General features: G+C 23.4%; 8 protein-coding genes across 8 annotated transcripts; 5 read left to right on the forward strand and 3 right to left on the reverse strand.

The window, feature by feature from the left end:
* Positions 1 to 3,285: 3,285 nt before the first annotated feature.
* Positions 3,286 to 4,230, forward strand: FG386_001051 (uncharacterized protein; the record flags this gene model as incomplete). Its single annotated transcript, XM_067340444.1, has 1 exon — positions 3,286 to 4,230. The coding sequence occupies one exon, from the start codon at positions 3,286 to 3,288 to the stop codon at positions 4,228 to 4,230; it is 945 nt and encodes a 314-aa protein (XP_067196954.1).
* An 874-nt stretch (positions 4,231 to 5,104) lies between these two features.
* On the reverse strand, positions 5,105 to 7,132 carry FG386_001062 (uncharacterized protein; the record flags this gene model as incomplete). The annotated part of the gene is made up of 1 exon (XM_067340455.1): positions 5,105 to 7,132. One exon carries the CDS (start codon positions 7,130 to 7,132, stop codon positions 5,105 to 5,107), a length of 2,028 nt encoding a protein of 675 aa, XP_067196965.1.
* Positions 7,133 to 7,818: 686 nt separating this feature from the next.
* On the forward strand, positions 7,819 to 8,376 carry FG386_001073 (secreted glycosyl transferase hypothetical protein; the record flags this gene model as incomplete). The annotated part of the gene is made up of 1 exon (XM_067340466.1): positions 7,819 to 8,376. One exon carries the CDS (start codon positions 7,819 to 7,821, stop codon positions 8,374 to 8,376), a length of 558 nt encoding a protein of 185 aa, XP_067196976.1.
* Positions 8,377 to 8,806: 430 nt separating this feature from the next.
* FG386_001084 (gamma-glutamyl phosphate reductase) lies at positions 8,807 to 10,144 on the forward strand (the record flags this gene model as incomplete). The annotated part of the gene is made up of 1 exon (XM_067340477.1): positions 8,807 to 10,144. The coding sequence occupies one exon, from the start codon at positions 8,807 to 8,809 to the stop codon at positions 10,142 to 10,144; it is 1,338 nt and encodes a 445-aa protein (XP_067196987.1).
* A 38-nt stretch (positions 10,145 to 10,182) lies between these two features.
* FG386_001095 (uncharacterized protein) lies at positions 10,183 to 11,301 on the reverse strand (the record flags this gene model as incomplete). Its single annotated transcript, XM_067340488.1, has 1 exon — positions 10,183 to 11,301. One exon carries the CDS (start codon positions 11,299 to 11,301, stop codon positions 10,183 to 10,185), a length of 1,119 nt encoding a protein of 372 aa, XP_067196998.1.
* Positions 11,302 to 12,188: 887 nt separating this feature from the next.
* On the reverse strand, positions 12,189 to 14,327 carry FG386_001106 (Not4hp/Mot2p; the record flags this gene model as incomplete). The annotated part of the gene is made up of 1 exon (XM_067340499.1): positions 12,189 to 14,327. One exon carries the CDS (start codon positions 14,325 to 14,327, stop codon positions 12,189 to 12,191), a length of 2,139 nt encoding a protein of 712 aa, XP_067197009.1.
* Positions 14,328 to 15,719: 1,392 nt separating this feature from the next.
* FG386_001108 (uncharacterized protein) lies at positions 15,720 to 17,261 on the forward strand (the record flags this gene model as incomplete). The annotated part of the gene is made up of 1 exon (XM_067340501.1): positions 15,720 to 17,261. One exon carries the CDS (start codon positions 15,720 to 15,722, stop codon positions 17,259 to 17,261), a length of 1,542 nt encoding a protein of 513 aa, XP_067197011.1.
* A 2,743-nt stretch (positions 17,262 to 20,004) lies between these two features.
* On the forward strand, positions 20,005 to 25,944 carry FG386_001109 (uncharacterized protein; the record flags this gene model as incomplete). The annotated part of the gene is made up of 1 exon (XM_067340502.1): positions 20,005 to 25,944. The coding sequence occupies one exon, from the start codon at positions 20,005 to 20,007 to the stop codon at positions 25,942 to 25,944; it is 5,940 nt and encodes a 1,979-aa protein (XP_067197012.1).
* Positions 25,945 to 25,992: the final 48 nt, after the last annotated feature.

Below are 25,992 nucleotides of genomic sequence, written 5' to 3' on the forward strand. Positions count from 1 at the left end.
TTCACATCATGTAGTGTAAAATTAATTTCTGTAGTCACGGAAAATGTTCATATAAAATGGTTATAAAGACGGAAATAGAAAAGAAATAATTAAAAAATAATCAAGAAATAAAGCATACAACTGAAGTTGATGATTTAAATTAAAAATATACTGTAAATAAAAATTTATTTCCCCAGAAATAGAAGATTTAATCAAATCTTTAAAAAATTGTGTACAAATTTTTAATTGATTTCATAAATTTAGATTTGTGTATGTTGTCAAAATTTTTTTCAGAGTTTATTCTATTGAATTATATAATGATTGTTTATATCGAAATGTTACTTTATTTAAAATATATTAGAATTTTTTTTAATAAAAATGAGATTAAAATACTCAGAAAAAGAATTATGGATAATGTTTCAATACATTTTATGGAAATGTTATGTATTTAAGTTAATGAATATATATTGTTTAAAGCCCATTCCAATAACTACCTAGATTATATTTGCTTGGAATAAATGTAATTTATTAATAAATATTTAAGAAGAAAAAATAATATATATTAAACAATAAACTATTTAATATAACTACTTTCAATTATAATGTTTGATGTGATTTTATTTCAAATTATTATTTTAAACTTCTTTCAAATCATTCACATATTCAGGTTTCACATACTGAAAATAGAAAAATAATCCGAAATAATGGTTTTTTATTATATAAATTAAAAATAATAAACACAACGTTATTTTATTTAAGAATTGAGTTTAATTATGATATTATATATATAATAAAAAGTTTCTATAGAAATCACAATCTTAAGTTTAAAATTTTTAAAACTAATTAATTTATTTAAAAAGCTTAATAGAGACAAAATAGTTTCTGCTTTCGGAAGATCTATCTAAATATTAATTGATAACTATAGTGTTAGATATAGTGGAAATTCTTTTTTATTCCAATAAATATGTTTTTATTATTTTTTAATTTCTGACCCATTTACCATATAGGCTTTCAAACTATTTTTATATATATCATTTCTTCAATAAATAATGTAAATAAATATTTTTTGAACATTATGTGAAAAAGAATGAGTATTATTTACAAATAGAAATATTACTAAAAATAATGAAATTCGATGTAGATTTATACTTCTTTAAAAAAAGATTATTTACAAATATCTGAGTGTATTAATAAGTTAACATTTTCATTTACAAACAATATATTCATTTTAAATCATAAAAATGTTTTCAACGTTAATAAAAATAAATTACTGTTCTTGTCCAATTTGTATAAATTATACTGTATTATTATAGAATGATCATATGGAATGGCTATGCTCAAAGTTAAAGTGAAGATGAAAAGTTAAACAATTTCAGATTAGAATCTCATGTTAAATATAAAATTACTGATATATACACAATCAAAAGTGAAATTAAAAAAAATTAGAAATTTCTACAAAATGTCATTTTATAGTCTGGCTTATAAAATATAAATTTGTTTGAAAATAGCAATAGTAATACTTGCATTTATACTTAGGCTTCTAAACTGTTAATGAATACTATTTTATCTATGATTAACAGTAAGTAAGATAAAAATAATATCTTACTTAATGAATCAAAATTAATTAAACATATGTCTGCTTTTTTTGATTTTGGTAAGCAACACGATGCATCTGAATTATTAAGATACTTACCAAAAAATATAGAGCCACTAAATAATGATTTTTCAATGCTCTTTTTAATTAAAAAAGAAGATTCAACTAACTGTAGCAATTGTTCAGATACAAAAGTCACAAAGTATAAATCCGTTTCAATACTAGATTTGATTATTAAATTATAAAAAAAGGAAATTCATTGTTTAATAAAGAATCGCAAATCAAATATCAATTTATCTATTAAATTAACTATTAATGATTATTTTCTAAAGAAGACATTGAAGATAGTAACTATTTTGATAGATTCACTTTTTAAAAATAATAACAATGTTTCATTTATAAAGTAGGTATCTATAACTAAACAGGCAAAATATGTAGTGTTAACTATTATCAGTTTTATTTGGAGTAAAAATTGTAATAATAAAGTCAAAAACAGTTTTGTCAAAATTGATCTTAATAAAGTAATCAATATACAAAATAGGTATTACGAGATATATGCATTCGTTTTCAACGTGGAAATTCTATTAATTCAGAACATTACTATGCCATTATAGATAAGAAACACAAAGTAAATAAAAAGTCAAATAACAAAATTAGACATTAATGCGAGAATAAGGTCGAAAATTGCAAACACAAAAACAAAAAGTTTTATGAAAATAATTATTGCTGGTACATTTATGATGATAAGACTATTCAAAGATAAATTCGTTTAACCTAATTCAAAGTATTAATGATTCTACTTGCCTTGTATTCACAAAGATAATTGAACAAAACATAAGTATTTGTCAAATTTTCTTAGAGAAAGTAATCAATTGTTAATTTAAAACTTTTTAACTGTACAGCTAGTTAAAAGCAAATAATATATGTATGGAGACATGACGTTGTTTTTATGCATGCGTTAATAAAATTTAAAAAAAAAATGTATATATATATATATATTGGAAATAGAATAAATGCTTAGATAAGACAAATATATTGAAAAGCTAAAATGTTGAAAAAGCAAATAACGTTTTTTCTGTTTAAAAATAAATTATAGGACATAAAATGCGTATTTAGATGGGTAACGTGATGTACCAACAAATATAGTACAATTAAGAAAATTCATGTAAGACAGTACGTGATTCATGTACTATATCTCGATATCACGTTTAAAATTCTATTTTTTGATTTAAATAGTAAGCGAATAACAGCATCAAAAAGGTGCAAAGAAGTGTTGAATAACTGCTTAATTTATTATTGAATATTTTTTATTCAATAATTTATCATTTTAACATAGTCAACACATGAATGTGACAAATACAAAATATAATCTAAGACAAAGGGTGTTGTAAAAAAGAAAAATCAGAAAATTTTCCTTATTTATAAATATATAAAGATTCTATAATAATTTTCAGTGCTTTTTACCTTAATAGCAGAATTAGAATAAAATATATACATATATAAATAAATAAATAAATAAATATATATATATATATATAGGAAACAAACATAATTACAATAGAAAACTATCAAATAAGTTGCTTTATTTTTTATTAAATAAGTAAATTTACAGTAAAATATTATTTTATGAGGAATTAAGAAAGATTAGGAGGAACTATTGCTAACAATTTTCCCATAAGTTTTCATTATTTGAATATAATTTCACAAATAAAATGGCATTTATAGGTGTAAATGATGCAATATTAGGATTTGCATTTCTTTACTCAAGTGTTGATTTAATATCACAATGGGACACTTTTTCAACATGTTGTCATCCGGTTCAACTATGGCTTATTATAAGTTACATTACAATAATACTTTTTAGAATTATTCACTATATATCAAGTTATTTGACAGAAGGAAGCGATGAAATTCTTCCATACAGTAGCACTTCAGGTGCCCCATTTTGGTTAAATCTTTCAGTGATATGTTTGTTATTCCCTTTTTTCCTTTCATGGACAGTATTAGGTACAGTTTGGATAGCTAACATACAATCAAAAACGCCTACCTGTCTCGCTAGAAATGGCACAAGTCATCCCTGGTTTTTAATATTTTGGTTAGTGTTGTGTTATTTGTGGATAGTAGCATATACAGCATTTATAGGGTTATCTATATTCTTTGAATTCAGAGTTAGAAGGGCTGAGGAGGATTTACTATTACTAGAAAATGATGAAGTCATAAGACGTTGGGGAAGATTAAGACTTCTTGCCGACTATGGTATACATTTCATAAGACATGGACTTACACCTCTTGAGATATCTGCAATACCAGTTAAAGTTATAAGCAAGAACGAACTTGAACAAAATAACCCATGTTCTATATGCATTGAAGATTTTAAACTTAATGAAGAATATAGGACGTTACCTGCATGTGGTCATTCTTTCCACAAAACATGTATAGATGCATGGTTGCTTCGTAATGCTATATGTCCTAATTGTAAAACATTAGTTAGATACGGAAAAACAGAGAATGGAACTTCTCCATTTAGAAGTAATAGTAACTATAATCACCAAAATTCTTCTCACAATCTAAATACATCAAATAGATCAAATTCAAATGACACCATAACGACTATGGACAGTAGAAGAGAGATTAATAATATAGAAGAGATTGTATAATTTTTATTTACTTATACATCATTATATATAAATTAAATACGGCTGATTATAGTATTGGGTGGTAAATGACCCATCTAACCATTTTATTAAGAGTTAAATAATTAAATTTAACTCTTCGGTATTTAAATGCATTTATTATTTACGATATAGCTACTATTTATGATTATAGGGTAATGTATAAAATATTTATAGCTTATTATTAAGTTATTTATTTTATTTTATATAAAATTAGACTACTTTATATGTCTTAGATAAAAAAAAAGTATACAAATATATTTATTAATGTTTATCACGGGTGATTCAAGAATGAAAAGATAATGTAAACTAAACAGTAGAATTAGAAGTAATTATTTAAATCAAAAACTAAGTAGATAATAGAATATGTTCAAATGCATTTGTATTCACTATCTAACTTTCTATTGAAATTATTATATAGTATATTTATTCTACACTTAAACGCAAATATCCACTCAAAAATAGCATGTATAAAATATAAAATTGATATCATATACATCCCTATTTCAAAGGAAATGTAGATATTAGACAGATGTAGAATTAAAGAAACTATTGTTGCCAAAACACCATCGATTAGTGTTATTATAATTCCGGTAAAAGTGGAAATTTTACCTAAAAGTTAAAATTTAAATATTAACCAATTGTTTATTAATTAGTAAAGTTAGATTAAGTTTAATTTATACATACCTTGATCATATTCGCCATCTAAAAAATGTTGTTGAATTATTCCAAGTCCAATTTTCGTTAACGAATAGCAACCAAAGAATACTGCCGAAAAAGTCATAGTAGCAATAATGGCTATTTGTTGATTACATAAGTTATTTGTAAATGATTAATTTAATAAATAATGCATCAAATTTCAAATAATTAAATTAAACTCACCTATTATTTGTACTGTATTGTTATTATTACTTGATGTAAAGTAATTAAAAAATGTTAGTGTTATTGGAAGAATAATTACAGATAGATCCGCAATTAGAGTGTATATGAAAAGTATTTTAATTTTTTTAATAATTGGTTCATTTAAATTACCATGATAACTTTCATCATATTTATTAAAGTAATTAATCTCTGAGGGATTAACAATATTGTTTGAAGTCTGAATCAACAGGTATTTATCAATTCCAAAATCATTTTCATAATTAGAGTCGTTATTTTTACTGTTGTCATATTCATCAGAACTGTTATTTAATTCAGAATTTAAATTAAAATCTATATTTTTATTTTTATTATCAATATTTATGTTCCTTTTTCCAGTGATAACGTTAAACTTGTGGTTTATAATCAACTCTTTTTTGTAAATAAATTTTACAATTAGATTAGATAATTTACCCATTGAAAAAACAAATGCAACAATTAATAGTGATAACGATATCAAATATACTTTCTTGTCACACTGACTGAGTAAATAATTATATGAACTTGCAGTTTTATCATCTATTATGAATTTGTCAAAAATGGTTATTTTTTTTGATAAGTGAATTGAAAACAAGGGTATTATGCATGCCATCATTGCATCTTCCATTCCAGTTTCAAGTCCTAATGAAATAGCTCTAAAAACTTGGTCTCTACTAGCTTTAACTTCATTAATACTTTGAATTAAACTTAATATTTTGTATTTTATTAATGTAAATGTTATTTTGTCTCTTAATCTTAGTCTTTTGTCTATTTTTATAAATTTTCTCTTTTCAGATAAATTATAATTAAGAACTTCTTTATTGTTAGATATAAAATTTAAATCGTTATTGCTATTATCTTGATCATCATAATTGGCGTTATCACTAATGATATAATAATCCTCATCTTGATAATAATCCTCTTCATGATCCCCTTCATTATTATTCCCTCTGTTATATTCATTATTTTTAAAACAATTACTTAATTTTACACTTCTAAAATTATTACTATTTCCCTCGTAATCCACGTAAGCTTCATTATTATTATTATTAAGGTCTATTTCAAATTCAGTTAAATCGTTATCTAAATCATTAAAAGTAGAAGAATCAAAGCTATTTTTTTTTTTATAAGGAATCCCAAATCTATAGAAAGCAATAGATAAAAGTGTGAATATTTGGAATAAAGTTAGTACAACCAATAATGCTATTTCAGTTCCATTACTATTAAATTTTTTATTATCAAGTGTACCTCTATTAAAAGTGTAATTATAATACCAGTTTACAATAAAGAATATAGAAATCGATATTAATGGATTTAATATTATAAATGTCAAATCAAATAAATTCAAATATGTATAGATAATTTGTGATTTTTGCATGTTTGTAATATCAAATTTATTTTCATAAGATATAATATTAAGCCCACCACAATCTAAATCGTTGATATTAATTAATGAAACCAGTATTCCATCAAATCCTACTAGTATATAGAATAAAGCTGTTCCAATTATGTCACTTATTTTATTGTATTTATAAATATTACCTATGTAATACAACATGGGGCAAAAAGTACACCAAATAAACATTCTTATTGTATTTGAGTATATAAGAATATTTCTCATACCAAATATAAGCGTTAATGTACCTGATATTGGTGACATTATTATAAACATTAGATTGAATATTAGTCTCGATACCCCTGAAGCTATTTCTGAATTCATTGATAACGTAACCAATGTACCAAAAAATCCCCACCATACTCCTGCTGATATCACACTCAATAATTGTCCGTATATATAGGATTTATATATTAATACCTCACTTTTATTTTTTTTATTATAAAATTTACTTATCCAGGAGTAAGCTAAATATATCACATAGTATATCCATTTTTTAATAAATAGGAACTTATTTCTAAATGCTTCACATACTCCATTATTATTCTCATCTATTATTTCCATTCTAATTAAATCAACCTTTTTTTTACTCATTTCATTTTATCTCGCATGATTTGTGTTACTTTCTAACAATAATATAGTATCAACAATGCATTACGTTTAATGCTATCTACTAATTAAGAATTAATTTACTATAATATCGATTTAAATAATAATTTTCTCTCAAATTAACATTAGATTAATACTTTAATTGTATGAATATCTATTTATTAACTTTTATTTATTAACATTGTTTATTTGCTTTACATTATATTTCATGTAGTGTATGTATTAATTATAGATATTTCATATATCAACAAAATTAACGCAAATAATTATAAAACACGGAAATAAATCTAATATAAAAATTAAATAAGGAAATAAATAATAATTGATGAATTTATGTAATATTTCATTTAAACGTTAATGCAACAATCAATTATTCTAAATATTAAATTTTAATAATAGAAAAACATGTAAAAAGGTGTTTAAAAACCTAACAAAAAAAATCTTCCAGTTTAAACAAATAGTAATTGTGTACAACCGTTAACAAACAGTTTACATATTATGTGTACATAAATATATATATTACTAGTATAAAATCTCTTTTCTTAATACAAAAACTCACTCTGTGATTTTTAGGTCAAATATTAAATTGCACCAACTATAATAACCACACAAGGGCGGGAACTATTCTGGTTTCAAATTTACAGAAAAAACATGAGTATAATAATAAACAAATGTTTTCAGTTATTAAACAGGCAACTTTATATTTGTGTGTAATTTTATTGATAACAAGAGTTATTTTTTGGACTAAATCAAGAATAACTCTTGTTTCTAATAAAATAAGGAATAGTGCTATCAATAAAGAAAGCGTCAATGGCAGTTTAAATCAAAATAAAATAAAGTTACTTACAGTATTGGGGTCTGGTGGTCATACTTGTGAGTTACTAATGTTAATTAGAGATATGGATTTTAAAAACAAAGTATCATTAACATGTGTATTCGCAAAAAGTGATGCATTTAGTAAAGAGAAAGTTCTATTGTCATTTTCAAAATCAATGAATGAAGATATAGATAATATTCAAAATTACGTAGATTTTTATTGTATAAGCAGAAGCAGAGAAGTAAATCAAAGTTACTTTAGTTCTTTTTTAACTACATTAATATCATTATTTGAAAGCTTATTATTCCTTTATAATAAGAAATACGACTTAATATTAGTTAACGGTCCAGGTACATGTATTCCAATATGCATTGGATCTTTGATATTAGAGGTAAGTATAATTAAATCATAAATTAATATAAACATACTATAAACAAATTTTAACAGTTTTTTTTATTTAAAAAAACAAACATTGTTTTTATAGAAAGTTTTTGTAGAACTAGAACGCTTTCAATGACTGGTAAATTACTATACCCTTTTGTTGACGAGTAGGTTTAAATCTGTAAATATGCAAATTATTATTGAAATAAATTTTTAGATTTATAGTTTTTTGGCCATATTTGGAAAAATTATATCCAAAATGTAAATATTTAGGTTTACTATTTTAAGCAAAATCTATTATAAATGCAAAAATTGACTTACTAGTGCATGCAATCTGACTTATTTATAAATGCGAGTTGGCAATTAAAAAGGTAAAATTTTAAATGATATATTAAATTTAATTTGTATTTTTTGTTATGATAATAATTGAATTATTATTATAAGTGATAAAAAAAATAAATATGAGTTCATTAGAAGTCAACATGTTAGATATTGGGAAAAAGGCAAAAATATCAGGAATAAAATTGTCATCTAGTAAAATAGATGTAAGAAATAATATATTAGAGGAGATAATAAAAGAATTGCGTATTTATAGAGATGAAATATTAGATAGTAACAGCAAGGATGTTAAGTATTCATTAGAAAATGGTTTGTCAGAATCATTGATAATGAGATTGAAATTTGATGAGAGTAAATTTGAAAGCTGCATAAAATCAATAGAAAATGTAATTGAATTGGATGATCCAATTGGGAAAGTAACATTGTCTAATGAAATAACAAGTAATGGTTTAAAATTATATAGGAAAACATGTCCCATTGGAGTTATATTAATTATATTTGAGTCTAGACCAGAGGTAGTTATACAAATAGCTTCATTGACAATAAAAAGTGGCAATTCAGTAATATTAAAAGGTGGAAAAGAAGCAGTAAATACAAATACAGTAATGATGAAATGTTTGAATAATGCAATTAAAAATTCATGTGGTAAATACAAAAATATAGATCATAATATTGTGCAAATAGTATATAATCACGATGAAATAGATGAGTTATTATTGTTGAATGATTATATTGATTTAATAATACCCAGAGGTTCTGGCAAATTAGTTAATTCTATAAAAAAAAGAACTTCTATACCAGTTCTTGGACATTCAGATGGTGTATGTATGATTTATTTACACTATGATTCTAATATAAATGACGCATTGGATATTGTAATAGATAGCAAAACAGACTATCCATCTGCCTGTAATTCAGTTGAAACATTGTTAGTACACAAAAAAATATTAAATACATTTTTACCTTTATTAGAAGAAAGAATAAATCAACTTGGAATTAAATTAATATATCACGCAGACGAATATTGTATTAATTATTTAGGTAAAAATAACAATAGTTGTGTATTTAAATTGTCAGAATCATTGTATCATCATGAATTTGGTTCACTTGAAATTTGCATTAAAAGTGTAGATGATATAGATGAGGCTATAAGTCATATCAATAAATACAGTTCGCATCACACTGATGTAATATTAACAAAAGACGAGAGTATTGCAAGTAAATTTATAAGTGAAGTTGATTCTGCCTGTGTATTTCACAATTGTTCAACTAGGTTTTCAGATGGATACCGTTTTGGGTTTGGAACAGAAATAGGAATAAGCACTTCTAGAATACACGCAAGGGGTCCTGTTGGTTTGGAGGGTCTTCTTACGTATAAGTACATACTTAGGGGAAATGGACAAACTATTAAAAAATACAAAGATGGAGCTTTTGAATTTACAAGAAAACAAATAAAATAACAGTAATATAAATTGTTAACTTTGGTAAAATAATTAGTTCAAATAAAATATGCACCAATAGCTCCAAAAAAACCATCTAAACGATGAAAAAAAATATTAATATTATCTTCAATTAAAAAATTTGAGCATTTTTTAAGTGATTTAAGAATAATATTATAATTATTAGATACATTATTTCCACAAAATACAATGTTTCTAATTTCATGTTTTAATAGTAATAAACAAAGTAGGTATGAAAGATCGGTGTACATCATATTTATTATATCATTTATAACTTTTTCTTTTATTTTTAAATTACTATTATTTAAACTTGAAAATAATATTTCTTTAAAGTAGCAATTTTCATTTTTAAAACTATCTTCAGTATTATTTTCAATATCATTCATTTTTTTGTATATACTTAATAATTCATCGTAACTGTTTATTCCAAGTAATTTTCCAAGACCATAAACAATGCCTCCACCAAATCTAGTTCCACCTATTCTCTCAAATTTATTTTTAGTTTCAACTTTAATTATTGATATACCTGAACCAACAGATACTATTAATGTTGGAAGTAAAATAGAGTGAGAAATAATAGAATTATTAATCATATTTATCTCTTTTTTCTCACAATAGACTGTATAATTAAATATTTTATTGATTATTTTATTTTCAAATAATTTAAAATAACCCATTACTATTCCAGATATTTCATCTATATGGGAAATTGATATATTGTATTTACTTTCTATTATAGTTTTATACTTAATAGAACCCCCACCTGTCATGGGAACTATTTCATTTATTACATAGAGGCCTCTTTCTACTAAAAAGCCAAAAATATTTTCTAATTGCAATATTGCACTCAAGTCATTTTCTGGAATTAAACAAAATAATATTAATGATGGGAAAGAAATATCAACACTTTCATCTTTCACACAATCATTTAAGTTTATACAATTAAAGCATTTATAAAAAAATTCTTCTTCCTCTTTGAGCATTATTTGATTTTCTAACTTTATTGTGTATACTAATTTAATCAAGGTTCCACCTATATCTATTGCATACTTGCTCGAATTACTAATACTAAAACATTTTTCATTACCGCAGCCGTTCTTAATGTCATTGTAAAACACATATGACTCCACTATTTTCAAATTGTATCGGCTAAACATTTTAATATCAGGTTCATTACTTCTTCATGTGTTTTTAAATGCATGTCATACTATTTAATTGAATTATATTCATGAATTTTATTTCTGCTGAATTTATAAAAATAAAAATAACAATAACAATCTAAATATTAATTGATTTTGTTTTATTTTTATTTACAAACTAAAGAAAATATGCATTCTACTTTTTTCTTAACATATTGTATTATCGCTTATTTATTCTCACAAATATTTAATACAATTACAGGTTTATCTTTACCGGAGACATTGAGACAAAAGTCGCCTAGACGCGCCTTAAATACTGACAAAATTTAAAAACCAAGCGGAACGACGTTTCGATCGTCGGACCTTCAGGTTATGAGCCTGACGCTCTGGACCTCTGAGCTATTCCGCTGTCGTGAGACAAGCACATTCAATTTAATTATATTTTGAATTTGAATCACAAAAACATCTAAACAAGTGATTTAGCATTGGAATAGATGCAACAAACGACAATAAATGTTTTCTCAAAGATTTAATTATAAATATAACTATTAAGTTAAATCCAACATAAATTTATTAATTACATATACATACAGGTTTTTCTTTTCTTTGTTTTATTTTGCTTTCCTTTAATCAAATAGTAATAATTTGCTAAGCTGCATGTACTATAATTAATTAATTCAAATACTTAAATTATTTTATTTAATATTAAAATCACAAACGGTATAATTAAATTTTCACAAATTGAATTAGTAATCCAGAAAATTAAATGATAAATTAATATCCCTGAATTTAATCAAATGTTCGACTTGAATTTCGTTTGTGCTATTTACCGTCAAGAAGTGTTAAATTAAACTATTATTAAATAAAAAAATAAAAAGATTCACAACTAGCAAATAAATATAAATTTATTGTCCTTGAATAGTAATATTTGCATGTGGCATAATAGATCTGAGAACACTAATACTATCAATAAAAGAAGTGTTTGTGCTGTTGTTACTACTGTTATTGTTTTTGTTTGAAGAATTTACATTGAAATCAGTTTTTTTTTTAATATTATTATTTTGAATTGATTTACTTTTGGAAGAAAAATTTAGAATATTATTTGTTGAAATTGAAGAATATAATTGTGTCGAGGATTTAATAAAATCATTACTATTGATATCAATGTTGTTGTTTTTATTATCTCCATTTAAAAAATCAGAAAAAGAAGAATTTTCTTCAATAATCGTTTTAGATACAAAGGGACATGAAGAAGTTTTCAATGTAGTTGAACCAAAATTGATAAAATTTGAATCTCCACTAGAAGATGTTTTATTTACAGAAAAGTCTGTAATTTCTATTCTTTTATTCAAAAAATCAATGCAGTCTTCATCTATTACCTTTTGAATATCATGTTCAATATTCAATTCAAACTCCAATTCATTGTCTAATGTTGAATTAATATAACAACTTGCAGCATCATTTGATATATTTTCAGTATTAGTTTTTATATTTCCAAATAAAACCCCTTGTAAAGAAAAAGGGGATATTGGATTTTGAATAGATTGAACAGTAATAGGCATATTTGAATTATTAGAGGATATTGTATTTTGCGAAATGAGGTTAACTTGTTCAGAATTAATTTTTGAATTTTGAGTCGAGTTATTATATTTATTTTCTATATTAGATGTGGTATTAACAGACAATAAACTTGTATTGTCACTATCAATAAAGATATTAGTTTCATTACTATATAAAGAACCTCCCACTGTATTATTATCATTAAATTCTTTCTCATTTGATTTCACATTAATGTTGTACAAATTATCACCTGAAGATGATTCAGATGGAGAACATTCACTTGAATTCTCACTGTATTTAGTATTATGAGACTTATTTGTTTTCATGGAATAATTGTTACATTCTGAGATATTACTCACATTGCAATTGTTGACATTTCTTTTACCTCTATTTTTTTGTGATCTTGCTTCTTTTTCTTTGTTAGAAATACAAGGTAAATTGTTTTGATTGGAAAATAAAGTTGTTGAATTAGAATTATTATTTATAACATTAAAAGAAGTATTGTAATTTGAAGCAATAGAAGAAGTTGTACATATAGTAGAAGTTGAATTAGAACCAGAATTGTTACTTGAAATTTGATTCACAGAATTAACAACAACGTCATTTTTAGTTGTATTTTTAAGTTCTCTCAAAGGCTTAAGTGCAAATTTATTTGATGAATGAAAATTAATAAGTTCAGATTTACTAATGCAATCGTTAGGTTCAACTATATTGTGTACATATGCACAATTTGAATTGTTGCAATTTATACCTTTAATAAAATTAATGCAATATTTATTTGTACCAAATGAACATCTGATTACATTTTGACCAAATATCTTTTTACCGTTTGTATTTTTTATTGCTTTTGTTGCAGACAATTCATCACTATAAGTTATAAATGCACTACATGTATCATTATCATTTGGAAGTATTCTCATATTCAATATTTTGCCATATCTCCCAAACATATTTTCACACGATAAAATCTCTCTTTTTGCTACAGAATAATTCAAACCTACAACATAAACTAAATTTCTCTGTATAATCCTCATATCCTCCAAATTAGAATTTAATTTATTGTCGTTTATAACAACTCTAACTTTATTTTCGTAATCGGTGTTGTTTTTACTTAACTTATCATCATTTTTATTTGTATTTGAGCCTAAACTTGAACTTGTTATTGTAGGTGTACGAGAAACTGCATTACCACACCAATTAAATCCTTGTTCTTCTTTATATATACATAAATTATCACGATTAGATGATATTGTTAATTTATCATCATATTGTTGTCTGCATGCAGGACATTTATTATCTAGTTGGTCTCTTACATGATAAAAACACCATAAACATATCTGGTAACGACATTTACATGGATAAAAGTTTTTATCAGTTTCATCCATTTCCTCCATACATAATGGACAATTAACCTCATTGTTATTTAATATTGAATTAGCTTTTAATATGTTTACATTATCATCAGCATCTAATTTTTCTTCCATTTTTATATTATATTAATTTGATTTACTAATTAATTAGTTCTTGAATATAATACTAAATACTTATTTAGTCCAATAAAAATAAAAAAATTATTTGAATCAATTGATATATATAAATTCAGAATTTATTATTAAATAACAAAAATTTACCCTGTAATTAATTGCTTTAATTAAGTTTTACATATAAAAAAAACATATATAAACTTTTGTCAAATTTATATATGTTTTTCAATAACCAATTTATGCATACAACTTGAATAAAAATAATATAAATATCAGACAATTTAATTGTAGTAAACAAGGAAGTCTATTTTGTTGAATAAAGTATCAGGAATTAAATTGAAATTATACCTGTTTTTATTTTACATAATATATATACTTATATATGTAGGTTGTATCCAAAATATATACATTTATACATGTATACATTTACATACATACATACATACATATAAATGTATATATATCTGTATGTGTAAATTCCTCCTTAATTCAAGTGTTAGAATTATTACTCTAAATGAAAAATGTACATTTGTTTTCAGTTATGGCGCTAAAAAGCCTTTTCCTTAAATTTAATTTTAGAGGATCTAAAATGAAAAGACTAAATGATATAAAAATTAAACAAAACATTTAACATGATAGTATAAAGTAGATTAAAAACATGCTAAAATAGTAGTGTATCAGTTGTAAATAAAAATTTTTATATAAAACAATTTTTAGTTTAATATATATTTGAATTAGAAGTGAATATACCAACAAATATAGAAATCAAATATTTTAACTAGTAAAAAAACTAACATGAATATATAAGAAAAGATTTTCTTATGGTTTCATAAACATTAATACAGCAGAAATAGCAATTGAAAAAATACAAATTCAACACTAGTTAAAAGAATAAGAACAATGATTTTGCATTTTAATATACTCATTTTATTAAAATTATATATAATTATAAAGTGCCTCTTTTTTAATAGTGAATCTTGTTGAATTTTTTTTCTACACAAAACCTTCTTTTTGTATATATTGAGACCTGTAGTTTTCATTTAAAAAAGGCGGGAAATAGACATTTATTGTTTAAGATGCCATGCTTAATAAGGTAGAGTTCCCCACAAAACCGAGTGTATTCGTATTGATAGAGAAATTAATTTTGCTCGCAAAACAGAATGAGTGGGAGTAGAAAATCATTTATTTAATTGAGTTCTTTCAACATTTTAATTTTTCGAAAATAAAGTAAGCAGAGAAAACAATAACTTGATTGGATGTAAAAAAGGCGAGTAAAATACGCATAATTTAAAATAGAATATAATATATAACAAAAATATTACTTTAAACTAAAAAAAGGACAATAAAAGTATAAATAGAAATGTTATATTGAAGTAATATAAGTATATTAATATGGGCATAGATTTTTTATTGGAAGGTCAAATACAAAGTTTATTCTTTGAATTTCTTTCAGAAAGGTTTGATATAAAAGAAATTCAAATAAACAAAAATTTTTCAAATGAGTTTAAAATTTTAAATGATGAAAATGATAATAAAAAAAACGTAATTTTAAAAAGTAATAATGAATACGTTTCATTTGACATTGATATAATTACTAAGAAAAATTGTAATGATGTGCTAAATAAAGATAATAACAACGATAGTAATATTATAATTATTGAAAAAATAATGAATGTATGCAATAAATATCGTTTGGAAAATATTGAAGAATCAAACGAAAGTATTAATATATTTGAAATTAACAAATACTCGTTAGATTTTAATGTGTGGGAAAATGATATAGTTGTTGATATTTTGGGACTTGGTAAATTTTGTTCAATGACATTATATTATATGTCTATTAATGAAACAAACATGACTGAATTTGACTACAAAATTAATTTCAGTGACAGAATAGTATTAGATATAGAAGGGATTAAAGATTTAATATGTAATCGATTGAATATAGTAGAAAAAGATACATGTTTAAATTATTTTAAGTTACTTTCATATTTATCTATGTCTAATACACATATTCATCCAAACGGTTTCAGACCTATAATGAAAGAAATAGTAAATAGACACAAGGCTTTTAATTTTTTAAAAAATAATAATAAAGTATTTATCGATTTATTTGTAAATACTGTTATATCGAGGATATATTATGAATTAGATATTCTAGAATTAAAAAGATTAAGATACAAGGATATTAAGAACTCCAATATATTTGATATTTTAAGCAATATTAAGGGAGAAGAAACATTTGATGACTTAGTACATTATTTTAGTTACCAGCATTTTTACGTTTTATACTACAGATTTATCGAATTAGATAACGATGAAGACCAAGAACTTACTTTCAATGAGTTTAAAAATCACGATAACAATTCAATTACCGAATTTGCAGCAAATAGAATATGGAAGTGTAATATTGAAAGTAAGAGTTCGTTGTTTAATGATTGCATTATAAATAAAGATAGAAAAATGAACTATTACGACTTTTTATATTTTTATATTAGTGATGAAGACAAGACTAGTGAAAAAAGTATTAGGTATTGGTTCGAAATAGTTGACTTGGATTGCGATGGATGGATATCTAAGGATGAAATAGAATCTTTTTATAATGAACAAAAGAAAAGAATAGACGATTTAAATTACTCAATACCGGAATTCAACAGTGTTTTATGTATGATGAACGATCTATTAATGCCTAGTACAGAAAATAAATTTAGATTGGATGATTTCATTAGAAATAGATTGATTGCCGGCCATTTTTTTAATATACTAATAAATACTAAGAAATGTATTACTACAATACTTATGGACGGTGAATTCAACACTATTAATTCCTTTTTACAGTCTATAGAAACTAATAAACATATTTCTCCATGGGACTTGCACTGTTATTACCAGTATCAAATTATCCAAGGCTCAAATGGCGACGAAAACACTTAATTTAAATCCAACAATGTAAATAAATGAATATATGTTTTTTTACCCTCAAATAAGTATTTATTTCACTTAATATGTAACTAAATAGATACATTAATACATATATTATTACATATGTTTAATACTTACGACTTAAAATTTACTTTATAATAATGTCTTAAATCTGCTAGATATATTCCAGCCTTATTTTTGTTTACGTCTTAATTATTTATTTATTTTTTAAAATTTTTTTAATTAAAGAAACTAAAAATTTAATTTAAATAGTCTATTTTACAGACAATCTAAGTTGTTCTACATAGTCGCTATCCTCACTCTATTAATAAATATTGCTGTATGAGTCAAAGCAATTAATAATTAGTTTTTTGTATCCAGTTATTATAGAATGGGTCAAATAGAAATTGATTCGAGTCCATAAAAAGATAATCCGTAATTAAGATGAATAGTGCAATTCCAAGTCCTATAGATGCAGTGAGAAAATATTGATCATATGAGACGAACAACATAAATAAAAATATAAAAGTTACAATCCATTCAAAACCGTGACGTATCTTTCCAGACATTTTCTATATAAATGATTTTATATACAAAATAAGTAATATTTCCAGTATAATATATTGATTCCTACAATTTTGCTTTATATTTAACAGTTAACTCTTTCCTTTTGGTTTGTTCGAATAAATAATATAAAATCTTTATTTTGCAATTGAGCGGGAAAAAAAACAGCATTAAAAAATGTTAAATAAGGCAATGTTTAGGAATAAAGTAGGATTAGCTAATTTTTCAAATAATAAAAAAAACATTACATACAGATATGAACACAAATATTATTAATTAATAGAAAATAAGAACATTCTTTTTTAACATTAAGTCACCATTAAATTTCAATACTTCAAATCATGTGTAGATTTGAAGTACACAAAATTGTTGCAAGTTTAAAAACTATTAAAAAAATAGAAATATGTTTTCATAATAATTGATAAATTTAGATTGGAGATAGAAAATCATTAAAAAGAATATTATTACATTACTTGGTGACGTCCGATGTAATCGACCATACTATATCGAACATACCGGATCCCATCCGAACTCCGAAGTCAANNGTATAAGGTCCGGTTAGTACTGGGATGGGGGACCACCCGGGAAGACCAGGATGTCGATTGCCGTTTTTGTAAAGTGAGGATTAAGGTTGCCACCTCTAAATTTCTTCTTCAGAATATATCTACCATTGCAGTCGAATACTGTTTTCTTCTATTGATTACTTTTATGAATATTCTATTTAATTAGTTCCTTTGTTTTATTTCGTGTAATAGAAGTTGCTGTTCTATCATAATAGTCTCACAAATGGATATTTATTTATTGAAATAGTTAAAGGTATAAAACTCAATTATAAATACAACAAAAACTATATGCAGAATTTAATTTGATAGTAATATAAATATAGTATAAAATGATCTATACATCCTTTTATTGATTTTTTTAATGTGTATTATTTTCGTAAATAAAATAGTACAAACAACAGATCTAACATTATATAGGTTTATTTAAAGTAAAATAATAGGCAAACCTAATTTTTGAAAAAAAAATCTAAAAGAAAAAAATAAGTTAGGGTATTTACAAGTTTTTAATTAAAATAATAATATAATCGTAACTTGGTACCGAGTGTAACGTAATCGACCATACTATATCGAACATACCGGATCCCATCCGAACTNNACTGGGATGGGGGACCACCCGGGAAGACCAGGATGTCGATTGCCATTTTTTGTATAGTATAAATGCCTGAGCTTTATTTGTGTGTTATTTTGTTTGAGTATTTTATACTAAAAGAATTAATTTTATTACTTTAGCTATATTATTTAACGATTTTTAATGAATTATATAACATTAGACAAATATAAAGAACAAAAATAAAACTTCAGCGCTTTTAACAAATAAGGTTAATTGTTCAGAAAGATAATCTTTATTAAAGAATAATAAACTAGTAATAACTATAAATATAATTAAAAAACAATTATTTAAATAAATCTCATATACATAACATAAATTTGAAGGAAATTATTTAATTAGCAGAAAGAGCTATTTATTTTCTGTGAAATTCAATTTAATATGATATATAAATTCAAGCGGTATTATCATGCATTCTAATTACAATAAATTATATATAATAAAAAAAATTTATTAGAGATTTCATGAATAAAAATAAATCAATTAGCACTTTAAATATTATTAAGGTATTAGCCTTATGAATTTTAAGATTAAATATTATAATAAAAGTACATAAATTTTAATTTGTTTCCCCATATGCTCTTTTGATATTGTTTGAACTGTTCATTTTGCATTCTTATAACATATTATTGTTTAATTACAATATTAAAATTAAATCATTCAGTCTATTTTTTTTAACAATGAAGTACCATTATTTTTTATTTAACTTTTTTTGAATGTTTTTTAATAATATTATTTAAATGTCTATTTTTGATAGTACTTGCAACCATGTGGGTATTCGGCGGTAAATTGACTATCAAGTATTATATAACGAAAAAATAATAAATTAGAGTGTGGTATGATAACTTAATAAAAGGTAAATGGATAAAATTAGGATTTCAATGTGAAGTAAAAAATTAGAATTAAATTTTAATTGAATGAACATATTAAATCATTAAATACGAACTTATTTCAGCTTTTATGGACAACCTGCAATGTTAAATACAGCTTTACATATATTAACATTTACAAGAATATAGGGATGAGTGTAAATGATGATAAAATATCTTCATTAAAAGATATCTATGGTAATAAGTTAGCTTCATTTTTAGAATCGAGTGAGAAATGTTACAATAGTTTTGTAGGAAATTCTGAATTTCCAGGGTCAATATGGGTAAGACTACAGCATGAGAAGGAAAATTTTTTAAAAGATTTAGTGTCTAGTGGATTAAACTTGTCAGATGAAATAAGTGAAGATTTAGAATGGAAAAATATAATTGAATTGTTTATAGTTAATGAATCAATAAATGAATATCCTATTTCGTTACCATATGGTTTTATGTATTATAACAAAGAAATAAAAATAGCATGCGAGTATCAAAAGTACTCGGCTATAGTAAATAATTTTTCACCGAAATGGGGTGTAAATGCAGGTAATACAAGTAGTAAAAAATCATCTAGTATAAACAATAAGGATATATTAAAGATATTGAATGAAAAAAATACGGATTATTCATTTAATATGGATGAAAAGCAGTGGATGTATTTATGCTACGAGATAATAATACTATGCAAGGATTTAATACAGAGGAATTTGGGTGAGATTAAACTTAATTTAACACGATTGGAAGAAAGAACAATTAGAAAGGAACACTCTGAGGAAAATATAAGAACATCAAGTATAAGTGGTATAAATGAATGCACTAGAAATTCAAATGGTAGATCATTTACAGAAGAAATAATTGATAATAATTCACATATATTTTTAAAACCTGAATACTCAAAAGATGGAAATATACAAAATGTTCATTTAAAATTAACAAAAGATTATGAAAATTTTAAAATAATTAATAGTTCATTAGGAATGTTTTCTGAAATTGTAAGAATTTCATTTGGCATTGATTATTGCACTCACTATATGATAAGTAGATTAATGAGTAAAAGCGATCATGGGGGTATGGGTTTTTACTCAAGTGAATTAATTCATCCATTAGATACAAGATATAGAGTTTTATTGTTAATAGAAAGTTGGAATAAAGCAGATACAGTTAATTGTGAAGGTACTATTTGGGAAAAAGGTAAACTAAGAATAAAACCAGGAGGTGCACCAAGAATAGTTACAAAATTAACAAATTCAAAAAGCTTGATAGATGATATTATTTTTAAAGATTGGGTAAATAGACAAATTCATTTAATATACTCAAATTTAGCATTTAAATTACAAAGGATATTATTATTTATTCCACCAGGATGGCTTCATTATATGCCTGGTGATATTGATTTAAAAAATATGAATGAGTATAGAAAAAATTATTGGATAAGTAATAGAATTGATAAATTACCTAAAAATATAGAGTTTTCTTCAAATGGAATAAAAAAAGTAATGGGTAAAAATCCGCAATTATTATACGAATATATAATGGAATCAATATCAATATTGAGCGAATTAAAATCTAAAATAGATAGTGGAGTTTGGGGTGACTTGAATTATTTAAGAAATGTTAATGAAAAAGAGAATGGAAAGGTAAAATTAAATAGACTATTGAAATTAATGTCTGCTATTGAAAGATTAGATTATGCAATACGTAGAGATTTTTCAAATAATGCTATAAATGACTCAAATTTATTAATTAATATTAATTCTTATTCTGTAAGCATGAATAGTATTACAGGCATTGATAAAAGTACAAATATTGAAGATGAAGAAATATATAAGTCTCAAACAAATTTAGAAAATTTATTTGACACATTATATTATAACAAAAGGCAATATATATATTATAATGATTATTTAAAAGAATCAATAGAAGAAAAAATGTTAATACTACCAAAACTAAGCTCATATTGGATGTATGAGATGAATATCATACATACAATAATAAATTGCTTAATGAAAGTAAATGTTTCTAATATAGATCAAAATAATCAAGAATTTTGTAATTTATCTTCTATGGGACTTCATTTATATTCTCCATTTATAACAAGATGTATAATATTTATAGGTTATTTATTGGAAAATGGAATTTATAATTTAGAAAAAATAAATAATAATATAACAATAACAAAAACAGGTGTTATACCATTAAGCACAGAAACATATTCATTATATTTAATATCAAATATATGGAGATGTTATCACAATTATATGAAAATAAAAAGTATGAATTCAAATATGAATAATAAATTTGAAAATAATGAAAATAAATTAGTTTATTTATTTTTTTCTTTATTGAAATTAATTTTGACTGATTTTCCCAAATACATAAAACATACAAATATTATAACTTTAGTTGATGAAATAAATGATAATAAAGTTGAAAAGAGTCAAGTTGATAAATTTGAATTTACTAAAGATCAAAATAATAGCAGTTATTCAAGATCATTATCTGGTTCTAATATAAGATCTAGAATACAGAGCAATAGTAAAGATTTTCTGAGAAAAATAAGTAAGTATAATAGTAATAATAATAATAATAATAATAACGGTAGCAACAATAACAATAAATATAATTTTAATTATTGTGAAGAAAATGACGATGAAACAGATAATTTGACCAAGTTTTCAAAAATAAATAATTACATCAATATAAATAAGAGCCATTTTGACCTATTATCACAACCTATATTCAAATATGACAATAGATATTGGTTTAATCCAGATTGGATGTTATCATTTATAGGTTCAAATGTTTCATTTGGAAAAGAGGAAAAAGTAATATTGAATAATAGTTTAACTAAATCATTGTATAAAAATATTGACAATTGTAATAATAATAATAATAATAATAATAATAATAATAATATAAATACAACCGTTAGCAGTCAACTTTGGAAGGTATTTGGAATATCACTAACTACAGGTTCTAGAATAGAAAGAATATATACTGATATATTACTTAGAAGACTAAATACATTAGTATTTAGAACAGAATTATTTGGTTTGTGTCAAAACTACTTCGAACTTGAGAATCCACAAATATTGAAAATAATATTATATATAATTAAAAGGATAAACAAGTTGCTTATGTATGTAGATTCTGCTCATGAATTGAATTATAATATTAATAATACATTTTCAAAAAAAATAATTCATTCTGATAAAATACTTTGGATAAGATATTGTAATTATTGTATTTTAAGGTCAAATGAACAAATTATAAGAGATTTATTTGAGGTTCCAATGCAAATGTTAAAATTGCCAGCTACACATTACTTGGAGTTAAAATTGGGATTAAAATCAAAAATAAAAACATCAAATTTAGAAAAAGAAAGAATAGAAAAATTAGCAAAGCAAGAAATACAAGGTTGCATGGATACTTTTATTCATTCCTTTAAATACTTAGAGGAAAAATTTATTTATGAAACAATAACAAACTGGGGAAATGTGATGTTTGAAGAAGCTGATGTAATATTAAATAATATTAATTTTTATAATAATTATAAGAATAATTTAATTAAAAATTATTCGCTAATAATAGTTAGATTATTTGATATATATATACCTTATTTTTTACAGGAGTTAATTAATTCAGATTATTGGGATTTAAATATGATACAAAAATTTCAATTTGATGAATTGATTAGAAGTATAATAACAATTGATAAATATATGTTTATAATAAAAAAATGGTTAGAATTTAATATTGATACAATTAATATTCAAATAAACACAATAGATAATTTGATGATATTTAATCAAGATAATAACTGTATTTTAAATAATAACTTGACAGAATCAAGTATAAATAACCTTAAAATTAAGGAAATGATGAGAAAAAGACATTTACACGATGAGAAGTCTATTGTATTATATAATTTATTTATACCACAATATATACAATTAATTCAAAATAGAATTAATAATATTGAATATTTAATTTATCAAGCATATAGTAATACTAACAAAGGTAATTGTAGTGAGTGGACAACTGGGATAAATGTTCCTAATATTTACACTTCCTCAATAATGATAGATATAAGTACTATAGTGAATACTGGAATCGAATCATTACTAGAATGGATGAATTTTCCAGTAGATGAAGAATCTTTAACATTAGTATTAACACCTGTAATGAAATTTTATAGAGATATTACAAGTTTTATAATTAAAACCATCAGAAAAGAATTGTCATCAAAAAAGTATGAATTATTACTGACATATATTCATTATATTACTGATATAATATTAGTATTATATAAAAACGGTGTTGTAATTGGTACAAATAATATTAATAATACTGTATTAAACGATTTAAAGTCATTAATTAAATTACATAATATACATAAATTGTTGTTATTGTTGGATAAAAATATTAATAGTACAGATAGCAACAATAACTATTGTAGTAATAGTGATAACAATCACAATAATTGTAATGCTAATATTAAAAGTAACTATGCAGGTTCTAGTAATAATTATATAAACATGAACAAAAACGATAGAAATAACTTCAGTGATTTTAGCACTATAAATGAACATGTTACTTCTGTAAATTCCAATTATTTGTTTTTAAGTAATAAAAATAACAGTAATTCATCCAGCAATAGCAGATGTGATGTAAATGATAGTATGATGGGATTAATGAATGAAAAATATGATAAAAATAGAATATTTTATTCAATATTATTTGATTGTATAAATGATAATGGTTTATGTGGAATGAAAGGTAATGTTATTGGTAATAATGTTGATAAAGATGAGAACGGAGATGTAAAATACCTGGTATCTATACATAACTTGCACTTTTTTAAGAATGTAATAATAGAAACAAGTCAAAAAATTACTTCCTTAATATTTGGTAAAAACGATGGTGACTCTGGAAATCAATATGTACTTTTAGATAATTCATTAACTAATATGAAAAAAATACTCGAGTATTTGAGAAATTATGGAGCTATGGACAATGATGAAAATAAGCTATTAAGTACAGAAGATCATGTTGAATTAAATAATCTTTTGCTTTCTTACAGTAATTCTCAGAGCTTCGAAAATAATGAAAATAATGAGAATATTCATGCAAAACATAAAATATTATTTTTAAACCTAATTAATGAGTGTATAAATAACATTGATAAATTCATAATAAGTATAATTAATATAAATACTGTTAAAGTAATATCAAATAATTATGGATTTGACTTTTTTTTAAGATTATATAATAATTCTAGTCATATTAAAAATATAGAAGATAAAAATTTATCGTTTGCTTTAAATAATTCTAATGTGATTACAATGGAGAATATATTACAAAATATAAATAGTTATTTTCGCAATTTTATTACAAAATGCCCTTTTTATACTGAAAATGACCAAGAAGGCGAGTCTGAGTTAGAAAAGGAGTATAATAAATCCTATATGAATATAATAATATTGTTGTGGTTGAATCAATTGTTTGAATTATATTTAAATAAAGATTTTAAATATGCAAAATTTATTAACATATTTGAAAATGACTTTGAAATACTTGATGAATTAAGGAGATCTTATAATATTTCAGACAATATTAATAAGGATAAAAATTACAGACTTTCCGATCTTATTCTTTATTTTATCACACAAATATTTCCAAATAAGAAGATATTACAAAATCGGATATTCAAAGAACTAACATATATTTCACTTGTAAATTACACAAATATACATAGTAATGATACTTTGAATAATGAAATTGATAATAGTAATTATTATAATACAGGAAACATAAATAGTAAATATATTAAAAATGAGAGCGAATATAAAACTAATTCAGGTTTATTTAATATAATGTCTTCAATTAAAAACATAACAAGTAATATTGACAATTTAATAACTAAACAAATAAAAAAAGGAAATATCTATCATGGTGGTCTCATCACCAGCAATCAAAATAAAGACAATATTAATAAAAATTTTATTAATTCCAATAACAATATAGTTTCTAAAATAATTAAGAATTCGAATCAAAAAAAACTTCGTAGCTATATTCAAAAAAAATTAACATAGACAACTTGTATTATTAAAACTTAAAATTTTGATTTAATATATTTATAA

The sequence above is a fragment of the Cryptosporidium ryanae genome (assembly GCF_009792415.1).
Source record: "Cryptosporidium ryanae isolate 45019 chromosome Unknown contig_20, whole genome shotgun sequence".
Lineage (NCBI taxonomy): Eukaryota > Apicomplexa > Conoidasida > Eucoccidiorida > Cryptosporidiidae > Cryptosporidium > Cryptosporidium ryanae.